Source organism: Helicoverpa zea, chromosome 16, assembly GCF_022581195.2.
Source record: "Helicoverpa zea isolate HzStark_Cry1AcR chromosome 16, ilHelZeax1.1, whole genome shotgun sequence".
NCBI classification, from domain to species: Eukaryota; Metazoa; Arthropoda; class Insecta; order Lepidoptera; family Noctuidae; genus Helicoverpa; species Helicoverpa zea.
In genome coordinates this window covers 10365524-10382919 of record NC_061467.1, presented here as the reverse complement: position 1 = coordinate 10382919, position 17396 = coordinate 10365524, and the positions used below count along the sequence as shown (strand labels likewise).

Below are 17396 nucleotides of genomic sequence, written 5' to 3'. Positions count from 1 at the left end.
TTTTTTCGATGTATTTTCCCAATTATCTCGTCCGAGAAGATTAAAATTTATAAGAATTGGTACTTCTAATGGGGCTTTGGGAATTACGGCAATATTTACCCTAGGTACCCATTTAAAAAATACGTGTGCACGTATGGTAAAGCGTTCTAGAAGTTATGTTATTTTACATAATGGTATATGACTGAAGATATTTTTCTCAAAACTTAGCATAATAACGCCTTTAGAACATCTTGCAACTTTCGGCATTTAAGTACCTAGTTCATTATTTTTGTGGGGTGAGCTACATACCTAAGGTGAAATGAAAACAAAGGTTATTATCAAAATATATTTATTAATTAACATTCTATAAAAAGAAAATACATTTTTAACATTATTATAATACACTGTGATTTGACCTTAAGAACTAAATTATCACAGCAGAGCGAGACATGTGAAATGCGTAACTTTGAGAGCGGAACGGCAGAATAAGCGAACAAGCCTTGGCCTCCAATTTAAACCATAGAGATATAAGAATATGGTTCGCGCCACGTAACTTTGCAATTCTGAAGTTAGTCACTTGACGTCTGCCGCAGGTGCAGTAGTGTTTGGTTCGTGTATGTTTTGACTTTTGTGAAATCATTAGTAGCCAACTTCAGACAAGCAAACGTTCTCGACAATATCTGTACGAATAAATGCGCAAGGAGTCATATGGTTTACTGTATGTAGAATTGCAAAATTACATGGTGGAACTATACGCTAAACCCTCCTTGCGGCTTTGACGAGCCACATGGTATATAGAAATCGTGAGAGAGATCACGTTGAGGCTGTGTCTATCACTGATACATTTTTATTATGCAACGACCTATTCTTTATCTCTATGATTTGAATATGAGGTGTAAAAAATTCTTGACCTAATGTACTTGACAACTTATAATATTTTTCGTCAAATAATATTAATAAAATGTTGTTTTCTATAATGACAGTTTTAACGAAATATTTAACTGTCGTACAGACGAAGGAGAAAAAGAATATGGATACATATATAAGGCCTCTTATTGCTATTTTTTACGTTTTAACATTTTATATTCTTGTTATAAGGCATATATTACTTACACACAGATAAAATATTCTCTCTTGAACACCTTTTATATGTACTAACCGATTATTATGTATCGTTTATTTATCTTGCTCTGGTCTTAGAACACGATTGGACGATTTACCTTGACTAGTTATATTAAACAATTGATTTACATTCATACACATATATTTAGATAAAAATGTTGGCGAAACTGCAACCTTTATGCGCGAACAAATGCTAAGGTTGTGTACAGTAGGCAAACTGGCATCCCAGTGAGTTTGCGACGTATTGGTTCAGTCCGTCCTTCCATATATGTATTTAAAATGGAGAATCCACAATTTGCCAGTTTGGGTTCACTTTGTAGCGTTACGTGCGCAGACTCTTTCAGCTTGTGGCCGACTCACAGCAAAACGAACAAGAAAATAAAATTGATCTAAGTTTCCAGCTACATTAAATTTCAGTTCGTTACATATTAGCGGGCTCACTCAGTCAGATGCAAACAGTTTACCTACTGTTGACACAGACTAACAGTGACGAAATGTGCCCGAAAAATATTTGCAAAAAGCGGTCAAAAGCTCACAAAAAAAAATTAGATACATCCGCATTACAGTAGGTGTTATCATCCTTTAGAGAACGTACACTTTAGTGCACAAAAACGGACCACATTTACATAATCGCAATTAGCTGTTACCGCGGCTTCGTACTCTGTTTTTCGTTTTACAAACTTTGCTTAAACATGTTTTAAAATATAATAAAGTAGTGGTTGGTGAAACTTTATATTTTTGATAAAAGCTCTGTTACGTTAAAATTTTGTTATACTTCGGCCGTTCAGAGAATGCGTTCCTGACACCTATCAGTTAGTCACGACTAGTGATGGGCACAACATAACACTGAGTTCGTTACCGTTCCTTCAAAATGAACCGCCGCATTATTTTAAGATTATTTTCGTTTTAAATTGGCGGAATCATTTGTTTTATATTTTAGTTATTTAAGTGGAAACCAAAAAAAGGTAATATTCATATAATAAAATTGTTTTATTTATTCTTTGTTACAAGTACCTACATTGAATTGAATGTGCGAACAGAATATTAATCAGACTCCGATTTGCTTGAGGAGGTGGTGTCTTCATCATCATCTTCGCCTACATGTATAATTATATTATTATCAATAACAGAATCAATCCTGATATCTCGGTCTAACAAAAGCCGGGTAATCAAATAAAAACAGATCGAAAACACTTGAAAAACGTGGTCTATGCGCACGAAACGACAACGGACGACTGTTTTAGCGTCACAAAATGGCGGCCCATAACGCCATTTGGGGTTACCATTTTTAATCTAAGTATAAAAATGCGGTTTGGTCATAGTTTTATTTTTATATTTCATAAACGTTATAATTAAGTCTTATAGTCCATTATTTTCCAATTCTTAAAAAGAAAATCAAAACGTATTATTTTATATTATAACTGTATAAGAACAGATTACGATACTTGCCTGTTATTTTTAGCACAGCACTACAAAATATAAACCGCTGACATAACCTTGTAATAGCGCAGTATAGATTTAGAAAAATATTGTTTACCAAGTTATTTGACACTCAGTTTGGCACAAAATTATAACATTCATTGATTATTGATATAATAATGTTGTTTTAATGCTCCTCAATTGTTAAAACGGTAAACAACCAGCAAAAATATTTTTATCGTAACTGCAACGCCATTGCAAAGTTACGTCGTCAGTTCAATCGCGACGTGTCAGGAACGCATTCTCTGAATGGCCGAACTATAGTCCTAATGTTAAACATGAAAATATTTTTAAATTAATTCATTCTAAATATTATAAGGGAATTAATCCAGCGACAATATGCCCACGATATGTTCATTTCAGTGTCAAGGTTTGGCTTCTTACAGCTACAGCAGGTTTAAGCTACTACATAATTTCAGACCAACAAATTCAACCTCCATTTACTTAACAAAACCGCTTCAAATACAAAAATATAAAACCTCTTACCAAAAAATACATAGACAAGCAAGAATTTAAAACCAGAACTCCCCATAGACAAACCCAACTCTGTCGCTAACAACGTGCCGTGCGACGCAAATGGAATCCCTCGGAATACCCTCGAGTATTTAGCGGAAAACACTTAATCGGCCTAAGAAAATCTTCTTACTAAATGTCTGGTCAATTCTAGGGAATATTGTGATATTTTTATGTACATATTTCTGTATTAAAATGTGATATTTTTACGTATCTTCTATGTTGCATTAAGACTATGGTTACTAATTGTCTACGGTCAATTTGTATCTCTCAATCATCTCTCTCTTCGATACAAATGTTGGCAATTAAAACCAGAATCGATACTTTTGGATTAATACCACAAAGGTGCAGTTTTCTATGCTCAATCAAAATATTTTTCTTGTAGTGTGTACGATTTTTGACATATAATTTTAAAATTACAGATCTAAATAAATCACTCAATTTAAATGGACAAAATAAAATCACAACACATAGGCCTACGTGGACGAAAACATTCCTATACAAAATATATTTTTCTAGTTTTAAAAAGAACCAAAAATAGTTTTTATTCTAGAACAAACAAAATACATAAAACTAGTGAGACTTCATCTATTATAGACAGTATCATTTTTAACATCAATAAAACTGCAATAATTCTAGCAACACGTTTTAAAGCATTTTAGACACTAACTTCTTCAGCATACAGTTCAAAATCCATTCAACAATAAAATCATTATTTATTTACACGTCATTTTATTAAAATCAGGTTTAAAAATCGAACACACGTTGCCAAAAAAAGAATAACGTTTTCAATTCAAAATCAGTGCCAAGTTTAGCATTCGATTTTCAACCTTAATACAATGAAATTAAAACCTACTTTCGTCTTGCTTCCTTCTGCCAACAGCTCGCTAGTTGCGTCCCTCACATGTAATGGGGCAAGTTGATCGAAGTTCAAGGAAAAATGGACCTTCCTGTCCTGGGTAGAAGGTCGAAGGTGTAAGGATGTACCGACCAGCGGGGAGATTACGTAGCTCTAGTACTACGAAACCGGCCCTGTGGATTAAAAAATGAATTAGTAGATATGGAAAATTGATATATATAATTGGTTACAAGTCAAGAATGCCAAGATCGTAAAATTGGGCATGATTTAAAGTTTTTTTTTTTTTGTTTTATGTAAACGTTTCACTTTCATTAGATTCATGGGAAAGTCCTATCACATCAGAAGACATAAAATAATATCGAGGACCACGCATAATAGACAAAACTGGTCGAAATTCGTCATTTTTTTCTGGTCTTTACAGGAACTCTGAAAACTCACCTATAAGGACCAGAGCTCTCCTTCAAAAATGGCGCCGTAACGGTAGAGTCATCTAAAGCCTCGACCCTCGCGTCTACTCCCATCTGATACTGCTTAGGACCTTTGAGTTCGATCACTTTGTTGCCACAGAAACATCATCTCCCGAGCCTTTTCCCAACTATGTTGGGGTCGGCTTCTAGTCTAGCCGGGTGCAGCTGAGTACCAGTGTTTTACAAGGAGCGACTGCCTACCTGACCTCCTCAACCCAGTTACACGGGCTACCCAATACCCCTAGGTAAGACTGTTGTCAGACTTACTGGCTTTTGACTACCCGTAACGACTGCCAAGGATGTTCAATGACAACAGGGACCTACAGTTTAACGTGGCATCCTAAACACAGTTAACGTGAGAAACAACTAAATACTACAAAAAACTTACCTATAAGGACCAGAAGATTCCTTCAAAAACGGCGCAGTAACGGTAGGGTCATCTAAAGCCTCGACCCTCGCGTCTACTCCCATCTGATACTGCTTAGGACCTTTAAGTTCTATCACTATGTTGCAAGGAGACCTGGCTTCGGGTACCGTGATGGTGAATTTCGGGTTGTTTGGGTAGGTTGCCCTGTGGTTCTCGCAACCACCTGCAGTACGGGCTGTCCATTCGCCTTTTAGCTGTGGAGAGGATTTTAGGTAAATAGAAGAAAAATGCACAGTATTGCATTTAGTCACGGTTGAGACATCAGAAAGAGCCTCAGAAATGTAAGGAATTCGAAACTTTTATTTATCACTGCATATCACTTTATTATATTTTAAAATTTAGAAATCAAGTTTGATAATACCGGCCAAGTGCGACAAAAAGAAATTACGTTTGTTGTATGGAAGCCACCCAATATATTTATTTAATTCTCCAAAATAATATTTAGTTTTCAGTATTTGTTGTTATAGCGGCAACAAAAATACATCATCTGTGAAAATTTCAGCTTTCTCACTATCACGGTTCATGAGATACAGCCTGGTGACAGACGAATACTACAAGAGACGCTTAGAATACCTATAACCGTCTCTCGAGTTCGTATTTTGCTTAGCACTAATCTCAGAAACTTTTAGACCAATTTGAAAAACCTTTCAGTGTTAGATAGCCCATTTATCGAGGAAGGCTTTTCTTCCGGATGTGGGGAGCAGTACCCATGAGACCGTACCAATGAAACCGCTAGCGGAAACTTGTCTGTAGATATAACAAAAAAAACCACTCGTACACACGACCACCAAAACTACTATATAAATAAAAAATATAACTTACAGTTTTCTTATACGGATAAGGCTCAAGCTTACTAAGCGTGAAGGGACACGTAGCATAAGCCCTCAACGTATAGAATATAGTTTTACTCTTCTCATACTGTGACACAACCAGAGTATATCTGTCCGCGCTATTCTCTCCTATTAGTAACTCGCATAGATAATGCGGACTGTTGATCCTTATGCCGTCTTTATAAGGTTCGGGATCGTCTGAAATTATAATCTGTTGTTAATAAAAGGCAACATATGGGTGTCTCTAAAGGAAGTTAATATTGAATGAAGGCAATAAAATTATTCAATTACAGAATGGATTTGGTACATCTTAACAAAATCAATGTCTTTTTTTCAATATTTAAATGTAACTTTATGTGACATAAATAGAGAAATAACGTCCAAAGTATACGATAGACATCACGACATTCATTTAATCGGTTGATGATTTAAGGACCGATTCAATTCACAGCTACCTATTCTGTCATTAAGCGAGTAAAAAGGTCCAATACTTGTGTAAGACCTGTTAGTAGTTTAGAAAGATAAGCCCTGTTTGTTTGTCAGTTTGCATCTTTGTCTGTGTGGATAGCAAATGCAACTCACAGGGATAGTAAACGCGGCGGCCGTTCTTATATACGAGCAGAGTGATGTACTCCTTATTGTCTCTGAAGTCGTCTATCTGCGTGATGTGTCGCGTTAGGAGTAACCAGACGGCTCCGCGCCCCTGCACGTGGAGAGAGAACTGTGGGTTCTCGCCTATGTTGTAGGCGTCTTTGGCTGGACCAGTGCCGGCGTCCCATTTTCTGTGGTAAAGGTTTTTTTGTTAGAAGAAGGGTTGTGTTGTGGTATTATCAATAAAATGAATGAAATTGCTGATAAGTTTTGAGCATTAATTTTGGCAATTATAGAGAGGGAAAGGCAGTCTGAAAGTGACTAAATGCGGTTAGTGCTTGTCATAAAGGTGAGGCCCAATACGATAAATAATATCGATAAATAAGGCAATATCTGTGTCTCCTCTCTTTGAATCGAGATTTTGAAACATGGATAACTATATGATATTAGTTCTTTGGATTACATCCTTCCCTTATGAAATTAAAGTGAAGATCACAAAACATACTCACTGATGTATACAATAAGTATACTGAAACATCTCCGGGTTCCAATTCAAGTAAAAAACATCGAAGAAGTTCAGTATACTCGCGTAGTCTATCCAGAATACGCCGTTGTCATACTGCGCTGCGCTGTCGGGATCGTAGTTCAGTAACGCTCGTAGTGAAGGCGTCCAGTGCGCTAGGTCTAGTTCTGAGTAGTTCCCGCGCCAACGGAGGTGGGACCACGGGTTTTTGAGTTTTAGGAGTTTTACACCCTGCAAGAATAATAAAAAGGCCGTCAAAAAAGCCATCATTCAGAAGGCTGTCGAGGACGAGTCTCAGGTACTTCATCGCCCGCTCGACGCCGATGGGAACCCCTCCCACCGTGACTTGGGAGCCTGAAGGTGGGACAAATCAGAGTTCCTAGTATCCTAATTCCAAGTCCCTCGCATTCCAATCAGTGTTCCTAGAATTCCATTTGGAGCTTCCCTAGCAGTCATTGGAACACTTCGCACTCTAATTGGAGCTCATAGGGTTCCAGTTAGAGTTCTTATTGTTCTAATTGGAATTCCTAATATTCTATAACTCAATCAAAATCAAAATCAAAATCAAATTGTTTTTATTTCAAATAGGCCTTTGCAGGCTCTTATGAAACGTCAAATTAGTTGCACGGTTCCAAAAAGTTGGACTCATGGAGAAGAGCCGGCAAGAAACTCCATAGACACTCTTTTAAAAAGTAATATTGTCACAAACATTCTATTACATAACAATAGTAAGCTGATAAAATTATACAATGCAACTGAAAGGTAAACAGTAAATCTATACAATCCAAAGAGAAAAGAAAAAGACGTTTAATTGCCAGGGAAGCCACACATGGAGAGATGAGTTATCGCCATATAATATCTTTATCGTCAACGAAGTCTTGAATTTTATAATAAGTTTTTTTAATGAGGGTGGATTTTACAGTGTTCTTAAATTTTATATCCGTGAGATCGGTTACACACTTAGGCAGCTTGTTGTAAAAACGGACACAGTTCCCTAAAAACGATTTATTCGATTTCGTTAATCTGAATCTCGGAACTACTAGTTTGTGCTTGTTTCTTGTATTAATCGAATGTATATCACTTTTAACAATAAATTGATTTAAGTTTTTGCGTACGAACATTATATTTTCAAGAATGTAAAGAGAAGGAAGTGTAAGTATTTCAATTTCTTTAAATAATTCTCTCAATGACTCGCGAGGGCCGAGGCCATAAATTGCACGAACTGCCCTTTTCTGGAGTACAAATATTGAATTTACGTCCGCCGCTGCCCCCCACAATAAAATACCGTAGGACATAATACTATGGAAGTAAGCAAAATACACGAGCCTAGCAGTAGCAACGTCAGTAATCTGTCTTATTTTTCTGACTGCATAAGCTGCGGAACTCAGCCTTTTTGACATTGCTGAGATGTGAGCACCCCATTGCAATTTAGAGTCTATGGTGATGCCCAGGAAGACGTTTTGCTTAATAACATCTAACTTATTATCGTCCAGAACGATATTGAGCCCTACTGGTGTTACATTAGGTAAAGAGAATTTAATACATTTCGTTTTAGAAGAATTAAGAAGCAAGTTATTCGCGGCAAACCACTTGCTCAGAATAACCAAGCTATCGTTTACGTTTATGGGACTAGATTCCTTTCTGTTAATTTTGAAGACAAGGGAAGTGTCATCAGCAAATAAAATAATATCAGAGATCTCAGACATCATATACGGGAGATCATTTATATAAGCTAAGAATAAAAAAGGACCTAAAATTGAGCCCTGCGGCACGCCCATTTTTACTAATGACCCAGATGAAGTTGAGCCACTTATCTTGTCCACTACTTGCTGTCTATTTGATAGATAGGAAAGGACGAGCGCGAGAGCTTTACCACGAATTCCGTAGTGGTTCAGCTTACAAATGAGAGTGTCGTGGTCAACGCAATCGAACGCCTTAGAAAGGTCGCAGAAGATGCCCACAGCATCCCGCGAATCTTCCCAGGCGTTTAAGATTTGGGTGATCAATCTTGCACTTGCGTCAGTGGTGGACCTACCCTTTGTGAAGCCGTACTGGCGGTCATGAAATATGGTGTTTAAATTAAAATGTCTTAACATCTGATCTAACATGATCCTTTCGAAGATTTTACTAAAGGCTGGAAGGATTGAAATAGGTCTGTAGTTGGAAGGGTTTTTCTTACAGCCTGATTTAAAGATAGGAATAATTTTGCTGAGTTTCATCAAGTCAGGGAAGATACCGTTGTCAATGCAAAGGTTAAAAATTTCACTAAGTATTGGGGCAACACTCTCAATAATGGAATTAATGACTGTGACAGAAAAGCCCCATAAGTCCTCAGTCTTTTTTAGATTTAAAGACTTGAATGCTCTTTTAATCGTGTAATCAGAAACACATTGAAATTTAAAACTAGGTACATTTCTACTGAAGTTTTGTCGAAGCAACGACTCAGCTAATATCGAAGATGAATTAAGGGACTTGGTAACCTCTACGGGAATGTTTGAAAAAAAGGTGTCAAAAGCATTGGCAACCTCTACCTTATCTGAGATAACAGCATTATCAATAACTAACCGCGGGTCAGCATCCCGCATTTTGGTTTGGCCAGTTTCAACGTTTATAATATTCCAGACCGTTTTTATTTTATTGTCTGATTTGGCTATTTTATTACTAATTGATTTCGATTTAGCAAGAATACATACCTTTTTAAATATCTTCGAGTAGTTTCTTACATAATCGTGAAAAGATGGATCAGAAGTCAATGACCTTTCGTGGTACAAGTTATATAAGACATCCCTACTTATCCTAATCCCTTTAGTAGACCATTCACTGAATTTAAATTTGTGAGTGATTTCAATAGTTTTTTTCGGACATGACTTATTAAGTTCCAGACAGAGTGTATTAAATAAATGTTTAAATAGTTTATTTGGCTTTTTACAGTCTATGTTAATACAATTTAATTTATCCGAAGTATTATCTTTAAATTTTTGCAAAGTTTTTTTGTTCAATGGTCTAAAGGTAATTTTCTTATTTAATGAATTTATTTTATTCGCTTTAAAACTAACAAGCTGACCTTTGTGGTCCGACCGTACACCAGATATTAAGGAAGAATGTTCAATATTACTGTTATTAGTAAATATATTATCAATACAGGTACTGGAAGTAGCCGTAATTCTAGTAGGATCATTAAACAAATAATTTAGATTAAATGAATTAAATAACGCTAAAAGGTTACATTTATCAGATGATTCAGACAAAAGATCTATGTTAAAATCACCACAAATATAGACTAATTTATTACTTTTAAAAACTTTTGAGAGAATATCTTCCATATGAATGAGGAATAAAGAAAAATTTGATGCTGGTGGTCTATATACGCATAATATTATATGGCTTTCTATCTCTGCACATGCTACCTCGCAGACGCGATCAACAGAGCCAGAGCTAATGTCTAATCTGTTTTTAAATTTTAAATTACTTTTAGATAAGATTATTGTACCTCCACCCTCAGCTGAAACTCTGTTAAACACACTGGCAACCACAAAATTATTTACATTAAATGACATTTTATCAGGCTTTAACCATGTCTCGCAAAGACATATTATATCAATAGAATATTTATCAATTAATAATTCAATATCTAAAATTTTGCCAGAAAAGCGGTTTATATTCTGATGAAAGAGAATAAGGTTACTACAATGCTTTTCTATTGTCTCAGGAGCTAGTTTAAATATTCAATCACCGTATTGTTAGGTAAACTAGACAATACTGATTCGTCGCTTATCCTAGGTTTTGTCATATTGTTATCTATGACACTGTTAATATTATATGCTAACAAAGAAGCAATCACATCTTTATATTTATTAGGAAAATACATACATTCCCTTGTTAAATAAAAATCACTAACAAACTTGTTAGTGTCAAAAAACAATAATTTGTCGCTATGACAACATGTCAGAGTGTACAAGAAATTGTTCAAACTATGAACATACTTATTTTGTTTGTCTGAAGAGCAATCTGAATATGGTAATGCACAAAGTATAATATTTTTCAGATCGAGTTTTATTAGGGCATTGATACCATTTGCAATGTCACTTTTAGTTAAATCAAGACTATCACCTATTAAAAGAATTAATGTGGAGTTAGCATCGAACTGAGTATTAATTATGTTTTTTATTATATAATTGAAATGTAAATCAGGGTAGCAGTGACTAGTTACAATGTGTGATTTAGAGAGTGAGTGTTGAATGTAGGAGCCTATACCTTTACCAAACCTGTCTGTGAATAAAATTGAATTAAATTGCTTGATGTTAGAGGAGCCCTCAACGGACTGAGGGGGTTCTGGCAGATTAGCTGCAAGCCGGGGTTCAGGCAGTGTGTCAGGTTGTGTACAGTTGGAGGAGAGATTGTTTACCAATGCCTCATACTTCTCTGCACTATATTTCACCAGGTCCACTAGCTCAGCGGCCTGCTGCAAGCGGGCACTTAGTTCCTTTTGACAATCCTCATATTTACTGAAGATGTATGAAAGCAATTTTTCTTTGACGGTTAGCTGGTCGTGTAACTGCTGTATGTCCAGGTCATAGGTAGCTCTGCACTGTTCAAGTTCAAGGGAACAAGTATTTAACTGCTGTACTAGATTCACACGTTCTCTCCTAAGGTGCATACAGTTGTTCACCTTATTCTGTTTCCTTACAGTACGGTACTTTCTGATAATTTTTTTACATTTAATGTATTTCTTGAGTTTATTTTTACTTAAAACTAATGGACATTGCATTATGGTAACATCCCCAGTCAAATCTATAATTTCAGCCGAGCTGCACGCTGCTGTGGAGCTTCCTACCAACTCAGTGAACAGGTTGAGGGTCTCGGATGTCTGATCCCTAGCTTTGGCAGACTCGTACAAAGATATTGTCTTGTAGGCCTCACATAACTCCAGCTCTAAATCAGTTATACGCTTCAATGTAAGATGGTGCGTTTCACTGCATTCATGTAATGATGACACCGTTTGCTGAAGGTGGTTGTGTTGGTCGAGGAGGTCCATGTGCTGGATATGCAGCTCAGCCAGGTCATTCTTCAAAACAGTGTTTTTGTCAACAACGTTCTTAACTTCCACCTCGCTGTCTTCCCTCTCCTGCAGCAGCTGGTTGCAAAGTTTTTTGGAGGACTCCAAAAATCAACTATTATTATTTCATTATCGTAAATGTGTGCGTTCATGCGTCCGAATGTGTCAGAAGTCACACGTTCGTCGCTCATCACGCTCCAATTTTTTATGCTATACTGGCTGAGTAAAACTACTAAAGTATATTTATAACTAGTGTTTTAACTTGCCAGAAAAAAATAACTAAATTATTATCGTTTTCAATAAGCTTAAATATGCTACAAATTCCTATCAGCTAACTTGACGTGACAAAATGTTTCCACGTCTTGTGGGAAAACGATCTGCGAAACTCTGCGATTCGTTCTGCCTCCGCGTCTGACAATGGTCCGGTAGACACTGTGACCTGACCTAACAGTGGCTAAGTTCTTACAAGCTAGTAACACTCACATTAACCAGTCTGACGTCTAACACGGCATAGGCATGCGTGGCTACTAGCCCCGTGCGTTCTGCTTCCGCGTCTGACAATGGCGAGGTAGCCACTGTGACCTGACCTCAAAGTGGCTAAGTTCTTACAAGCTAGTAACACTCACATTAACCAGTCTGACGTCTAACACGGTATAGGCATGCGTGGCTACTAGCCCCGTGCGTTCTGCTTCCGCGTCTGACAATGGCGAGGTAGCCACTGTGACCTGACCTCAAAGTGGTTAAGTTCTTACAAGCTAGTAACACTTACATTAGCCAGTCTGACGTCTAACACGGCGTAGGCATGCGTGGCTACTAGCCCCGTGCGTTCTGCCTCCGCGTCTGACAATGGTCCGGTAGCCACTGTGACTAACACATCACCTCTTTCTAATCTAGTTCTGATCTTCTCGTATAAGGCATCCGCGTTAAAATCTGGTTCGCCGTTTCGGATTGCAGACCTTTCAGGAATCCAGCCTGTAAGAGCGTGGAGATCTATGTTCTGTGAAGAAAAGATATAACTTTTGTATATAAAATATAGGTGTCAAATTCGTTGGATTGTCATTTACATATTTATAACATCATAGAATACCGTGGCATTCTCGTCATCCTGACATAAAAAAGAAAGTCTAGTTAATCACACTATTATAACTCTAGAATCACTGAATCGATATGGCTCAAAATTGATGGAGAGGTAGCTTACGAAGGCGACATTTAGAAGATGTTTATTTTAATATCAAGAAAACATTTTGAAGAGGTAAGTTTAAGAGCAAAACCGCTACAAACAAAAAATTAACAGACATAAAGTACAGCTCAGCTTATTAAAAGAATTAAAATACTCACACTATTCGAGCCAGGAAAATCATATCCTCCCATGACCTTCATATAAGCCTTCTCCAACAAAGACACCCAGAACTCGTTCTTATTGCTCGAGTACGAACAGAGAAGCCGACCGTATTTACTGTACGGCAAGCGATCGTCTATTATCACCTGGCAGAGAGAACAAAAATTAAAAAATGCTTGAAGTATGTTCTATAGGAGAAAGAAGCCTTGAAGAGGTTTTGAGGCTGCTACAAAGGTTTCCATTGGAGTCAGTTATTCTGTATGCTTTAACGACGACGTTATATTAAGCTGTAGAGGTAGTTTCTATGGTGTACTTTTCGCAAAACTCAATAGCCGCAAATAAATTCCCAGCGTAAGTGGCCTATTCCTTTGTCGACTTGTGCAATGATCCGTGTTGCCAAAAAAACGGGAATTATACTTTGTTTTAAATCCCGTCCACCAAGTCACTCTAGTCAGTAAGGTTTTTGTGTGGGCTGATGCACATACGTTATAAAGTCCTTGTTTAAATTAAAGCGAATGCTCAATCAATATCAATCAACTGTTCAAAGGTCATCGTAAGAACATTTTCCGATTAATTCTGGCCAATATGTTATTATAGTATCCAAGAATTTCTCAATGAAAATATTTTAAATATTTAATTGTTTTTTGTTTATAATTATAATCATGTTCAGTTATGTTTTCTTTAAATTGATTGGATTAGAGTTGATTGCATGGCAAAACATGTTCATCATCTTCCGAGCCTATGTTGGGGTCGGCTTCCAGTCTTGATACCTACCATGTTTTATGCAAATAAATGATTTGATAATAAAGTTCATCAAACTCACCTTCCTCCTAACACCATTAAGGTGTAGCTTCACCATATATTTGCCAAAGGGATTGTAGACCGGCGACTTGCTCTTGTTCTTCGGGTAGATAATGGAAGTAATGATCTTCTTGTTAAATCTCTTCTCGTAGAGTGCGCTAACTGCTAACGATGCTACGAATGAGCAGTCTGATACTATCTGGAAATGAAATATTAAACTTCATGACTTATTTATGGCAGTTACCCTAATTACAGGCATCGCACAACATTCACGATTTAGTCCTTGAACTTACTAATTCAAGATTACATGTGCAATGTAATCTTGAATTAGTATGTTCCGGTTTCTCCCACGTCCCGAGGGAACTTTTCATAACCCGGATTAAATATAGCCCATTTTACGCCGGGATAGCCTGGATACCGTAGATACTTTATAAAAAGTTTATGTAGTGTACTTTAATAAAAAGGAATCATATTTTTGTTTGTATATACACGAAGGCTGTGAAACTACTGAACCACTTTGAAAATTCTTTCACAGTTGGGAAGATGAACTGTCCCGGCGTAAAATGGGCTATATTTAATCCGGGTTATGAAAAGTTTTCTCGGGACGTGGGAGAAACTGGAGGAAACAGATATTATTTAACACGTATGTGACACTGATTCCAATAAGTCGCACAACTCTGACAAGCATTAACCCTGATTTAACAGTAGTATTAAAAATATACTCACAGTCTGCTTAATACTAAAACAGTCAACATGTTCTCCCACAATCATCTTTGGATCCGTACATATCTCATGCGGCCGCACCCAGCTATCAAATTCCTTCTCCTGTTTCGAAGACAGCTTCAACTCACTCGCTCTATCCTCAAACGGTATAGCATATTGGAACTTCTCCGATAAGTCTACGTCCATAAACGGTAGAAAACAATTGTTGTTGATATTTGAAGTGGTACGTAGAACCTCTTTTTCTTCTTCTGAGTAAGTGGCCTGCTTTCCACTTACTTTTAGGTGTACGCTTTGGTCTCTTTGTAAGACAGGCTTAACTGGAGTTACCACTAAAAGTTTTCAATACAAAATTAATTCATTGTATGTATACCTAACCTAAGTTGTAGCAGTTCATCAAGAAATGTATGTTTTTTTTCATATTAATTACAGTTTTTTTATTACAGTTTTTTGTGTGGTTACTAGTTCATTAGGGATATAATTATTATTGCAAGCAATAAGTTGACTAATTAACATACATTTTTACAAAAAGTCTGTATAGTCTAAGTCTGTATATTAAAATTTACCTGGCCTCTTTGGTTCATTAATAGAAAGAGCTCCAATCCTTCTAATACCTTTCAACTCCTCAGCCCTATCAAGGGCTTGCTCAGCTAAACCTTTTATCTTTGCTTTTATATCTGGATCACTTGCTTTCTGTAAACAACAAAGGACCTAGAATGATACCCTGTGGAACTCCTTAGAGAACTAATGAGTATGATAAGATAATGTTCAAACATTAAATGAGTAATAAAATTATGACTCATTTATAGTTCGGCCATTCAGAGAATGCGTTCCTGACACGTCGCGATTGAACTGACGACGTAATAACATTCATTGATTATTGATATAATAATGTTGTTTTAATGCTCCTCAATTGTTAAAACGGTAAACAACCAGCAAAAATATTTTTATCGTAACTGCAACGCCATTGCAAAGTTACGTCGTCAGTTCAATCGCGACGTGTCAGGAACGCATTCTCTGAATGGCCGAACTTTAGTGTTTTTATTAATTAATTGCTTTCATGTGATAGCTCTATTTATCTTCAACAGCTATATGAATTTGACCATGATATGATGTAGAGTGTCAAAGGGTGTAGTTAGATTTATTAATCATACATAAGACATTTTATAGTTAAGTTGACACCCAAAAATGCAGATTTCTCAGCCTTGTTTTTAGACATTTCATTTAAGTTTCTCCAGCATTAATTTCACTGAAGTTAAGTATATACTTACAACAGAAACAGCCAATTCAACCGCCTGAGTATACAGCTGTAATGCATTATCCTTCAAATTAGCTTCATCAGCATCCAGAGCCTGTTGCATGAGGAAGTAGCATTGTTGCATCGCTCGCTCACTGCTTGCTTGTTGGGCCCTTTCTGTAGAAAGAAGATGGCATTGTATAATAGGATCTTTTTAACAATATTTTGCATGATACTTATTTTCTGGGACTTCATCCTCATCTGTGGAAAATACTAAGGTAATGTAGTCTACGTCAGGGGAAATAGTGTAGCTACCCAACAGTGAGAGGATTTAAATCCATGCTGTAGTTTCCTTTGGAATGCCATTGAGTGATTTTTTTCACACTTGTAGGTACAGATTTAATAGATTTGAACATAGGTAAATATTTCACATCTATACTAATATTATAAAGCTGAAGAGTTTGTTTGTTTGTTTGAACGCGCTAATCTCAGGAACTACCGGTCCGATTTGAATTTTATCCCGGTACGGAAAGTAGTTCCCACGGGATGCGGGTGAAACCGCTGGCAGAAGCTAGTTTATTATAGAACTTTAGATGGTTTATACTTAAGCATATTTAAGATTTAGAATCATGTTCTAATTTTAAGTGTAAAGTTGTATCTCAGCTCAACAATAGACATTGTTAAATAGGTTAAAAATAAATGTAACAAAAAATACTTTGTCAAAACTTATTTCCTTGTTAGATTGTTACATTAAATGTAAAACCAGTAGCTTTGTTTGTCTTATAACAATGTATGTATTGTTTGTCAATATTGCAACTATGGTGGTAATCTATGGATTAAACAAACGATGATATCATACAGATTAAAGTGAATGCCTATTCTGTCTAACGCACTTAAGGCCCATGACTCATAGTTAAAGACAGAAAAAAACAAGCACCATTTCTATAAACCATTATGGTGGTAAAACTTATAAGGGTATAGTAAAAAGGTTGCATACCTTGCTGCTCTTTCAAAACGTTAGCCCTTTCAAGGTACTCCTGAACCTTATTCCTTACATCTTGCTGTTTTTCTGGAGGAAATTGATCCCGAACTCTATCCAGCAATCTCGCGGCTGTCCTGTAGCATTCCACAGCTTTGTCCGTCTGTCCCGCCTGATCGAACTGCACGGCCAGGGAAGCAGCCTCAGTGGCATTAGCGAAATCACTCATTTTTCACGATCACCGCATTAGAGACTCACAAAATAATAAATTATGAACGCAAACAAAAATTGTAATGTTTAGAATGACAATGACAACCTATCTACAAATTACAAAGTTACAAACCAAGAACCAAAAAAACAATGTTAAAAATATAGTTACTGTACGAAAGAAAAAGATAGAATAGATATATGGTTAATCCGAGTGCGAAAAGAATGACACTACTGCAAAATGGATAATGATGCTAAAGATTAAAC

At 36.5% G+C, this 17396-nt stretch overlaps 1 protein-coding gene across 2 annotated transcripts; it reads right to left on the bottom strand.

The window, feature by feature from the left end:
• Positions 1-311: 311 nt before the first annotated feature.
• LOC124637387 (calpain-7-like) lies at positions 312-17257 on the bottom strand. 2 transcript variants are annotated; one of them, XR_006985236.1, is made up of 13 exons: positions 16941-17257; positions 15978-16120; positions 15273-15399; positions 14713-15038; positions 14009-14185; positions 13185-13331; positions 12616-12843; positions 6777-7021; positions 6259-6458; positions 5669-5874; positions 4808-5040; positions 2843-4125; positions 312-1872 (listed from the first exon to the last, which is right to left on the bottom strand). XR_006985236.1 is itself a non-coding variant. In XM_047173813.1 (12 exons), the coding sequence occupies exons 1-12, from the start codon at positions 17149-17151 to the stop codon at positions 3981-3983; spliced, it is 2388 nt and encodes a 795-aa protein (XP_047029769.1). In that variant the 5' UTR covers positions 17152-17257; the 3' UTR covers positions 2842-3980. The 2 variants fall into 2 exon arrangements, 1 of the variants encoding a protein (XP_047029769.1); XM_047173813.1 differs by lacking the exon at positions 312-1872 and having other exon boundaries at positions 2842-4125.
• Between the last annotated feature and the right edge of the window lie 139 nt (positions 17258-17396).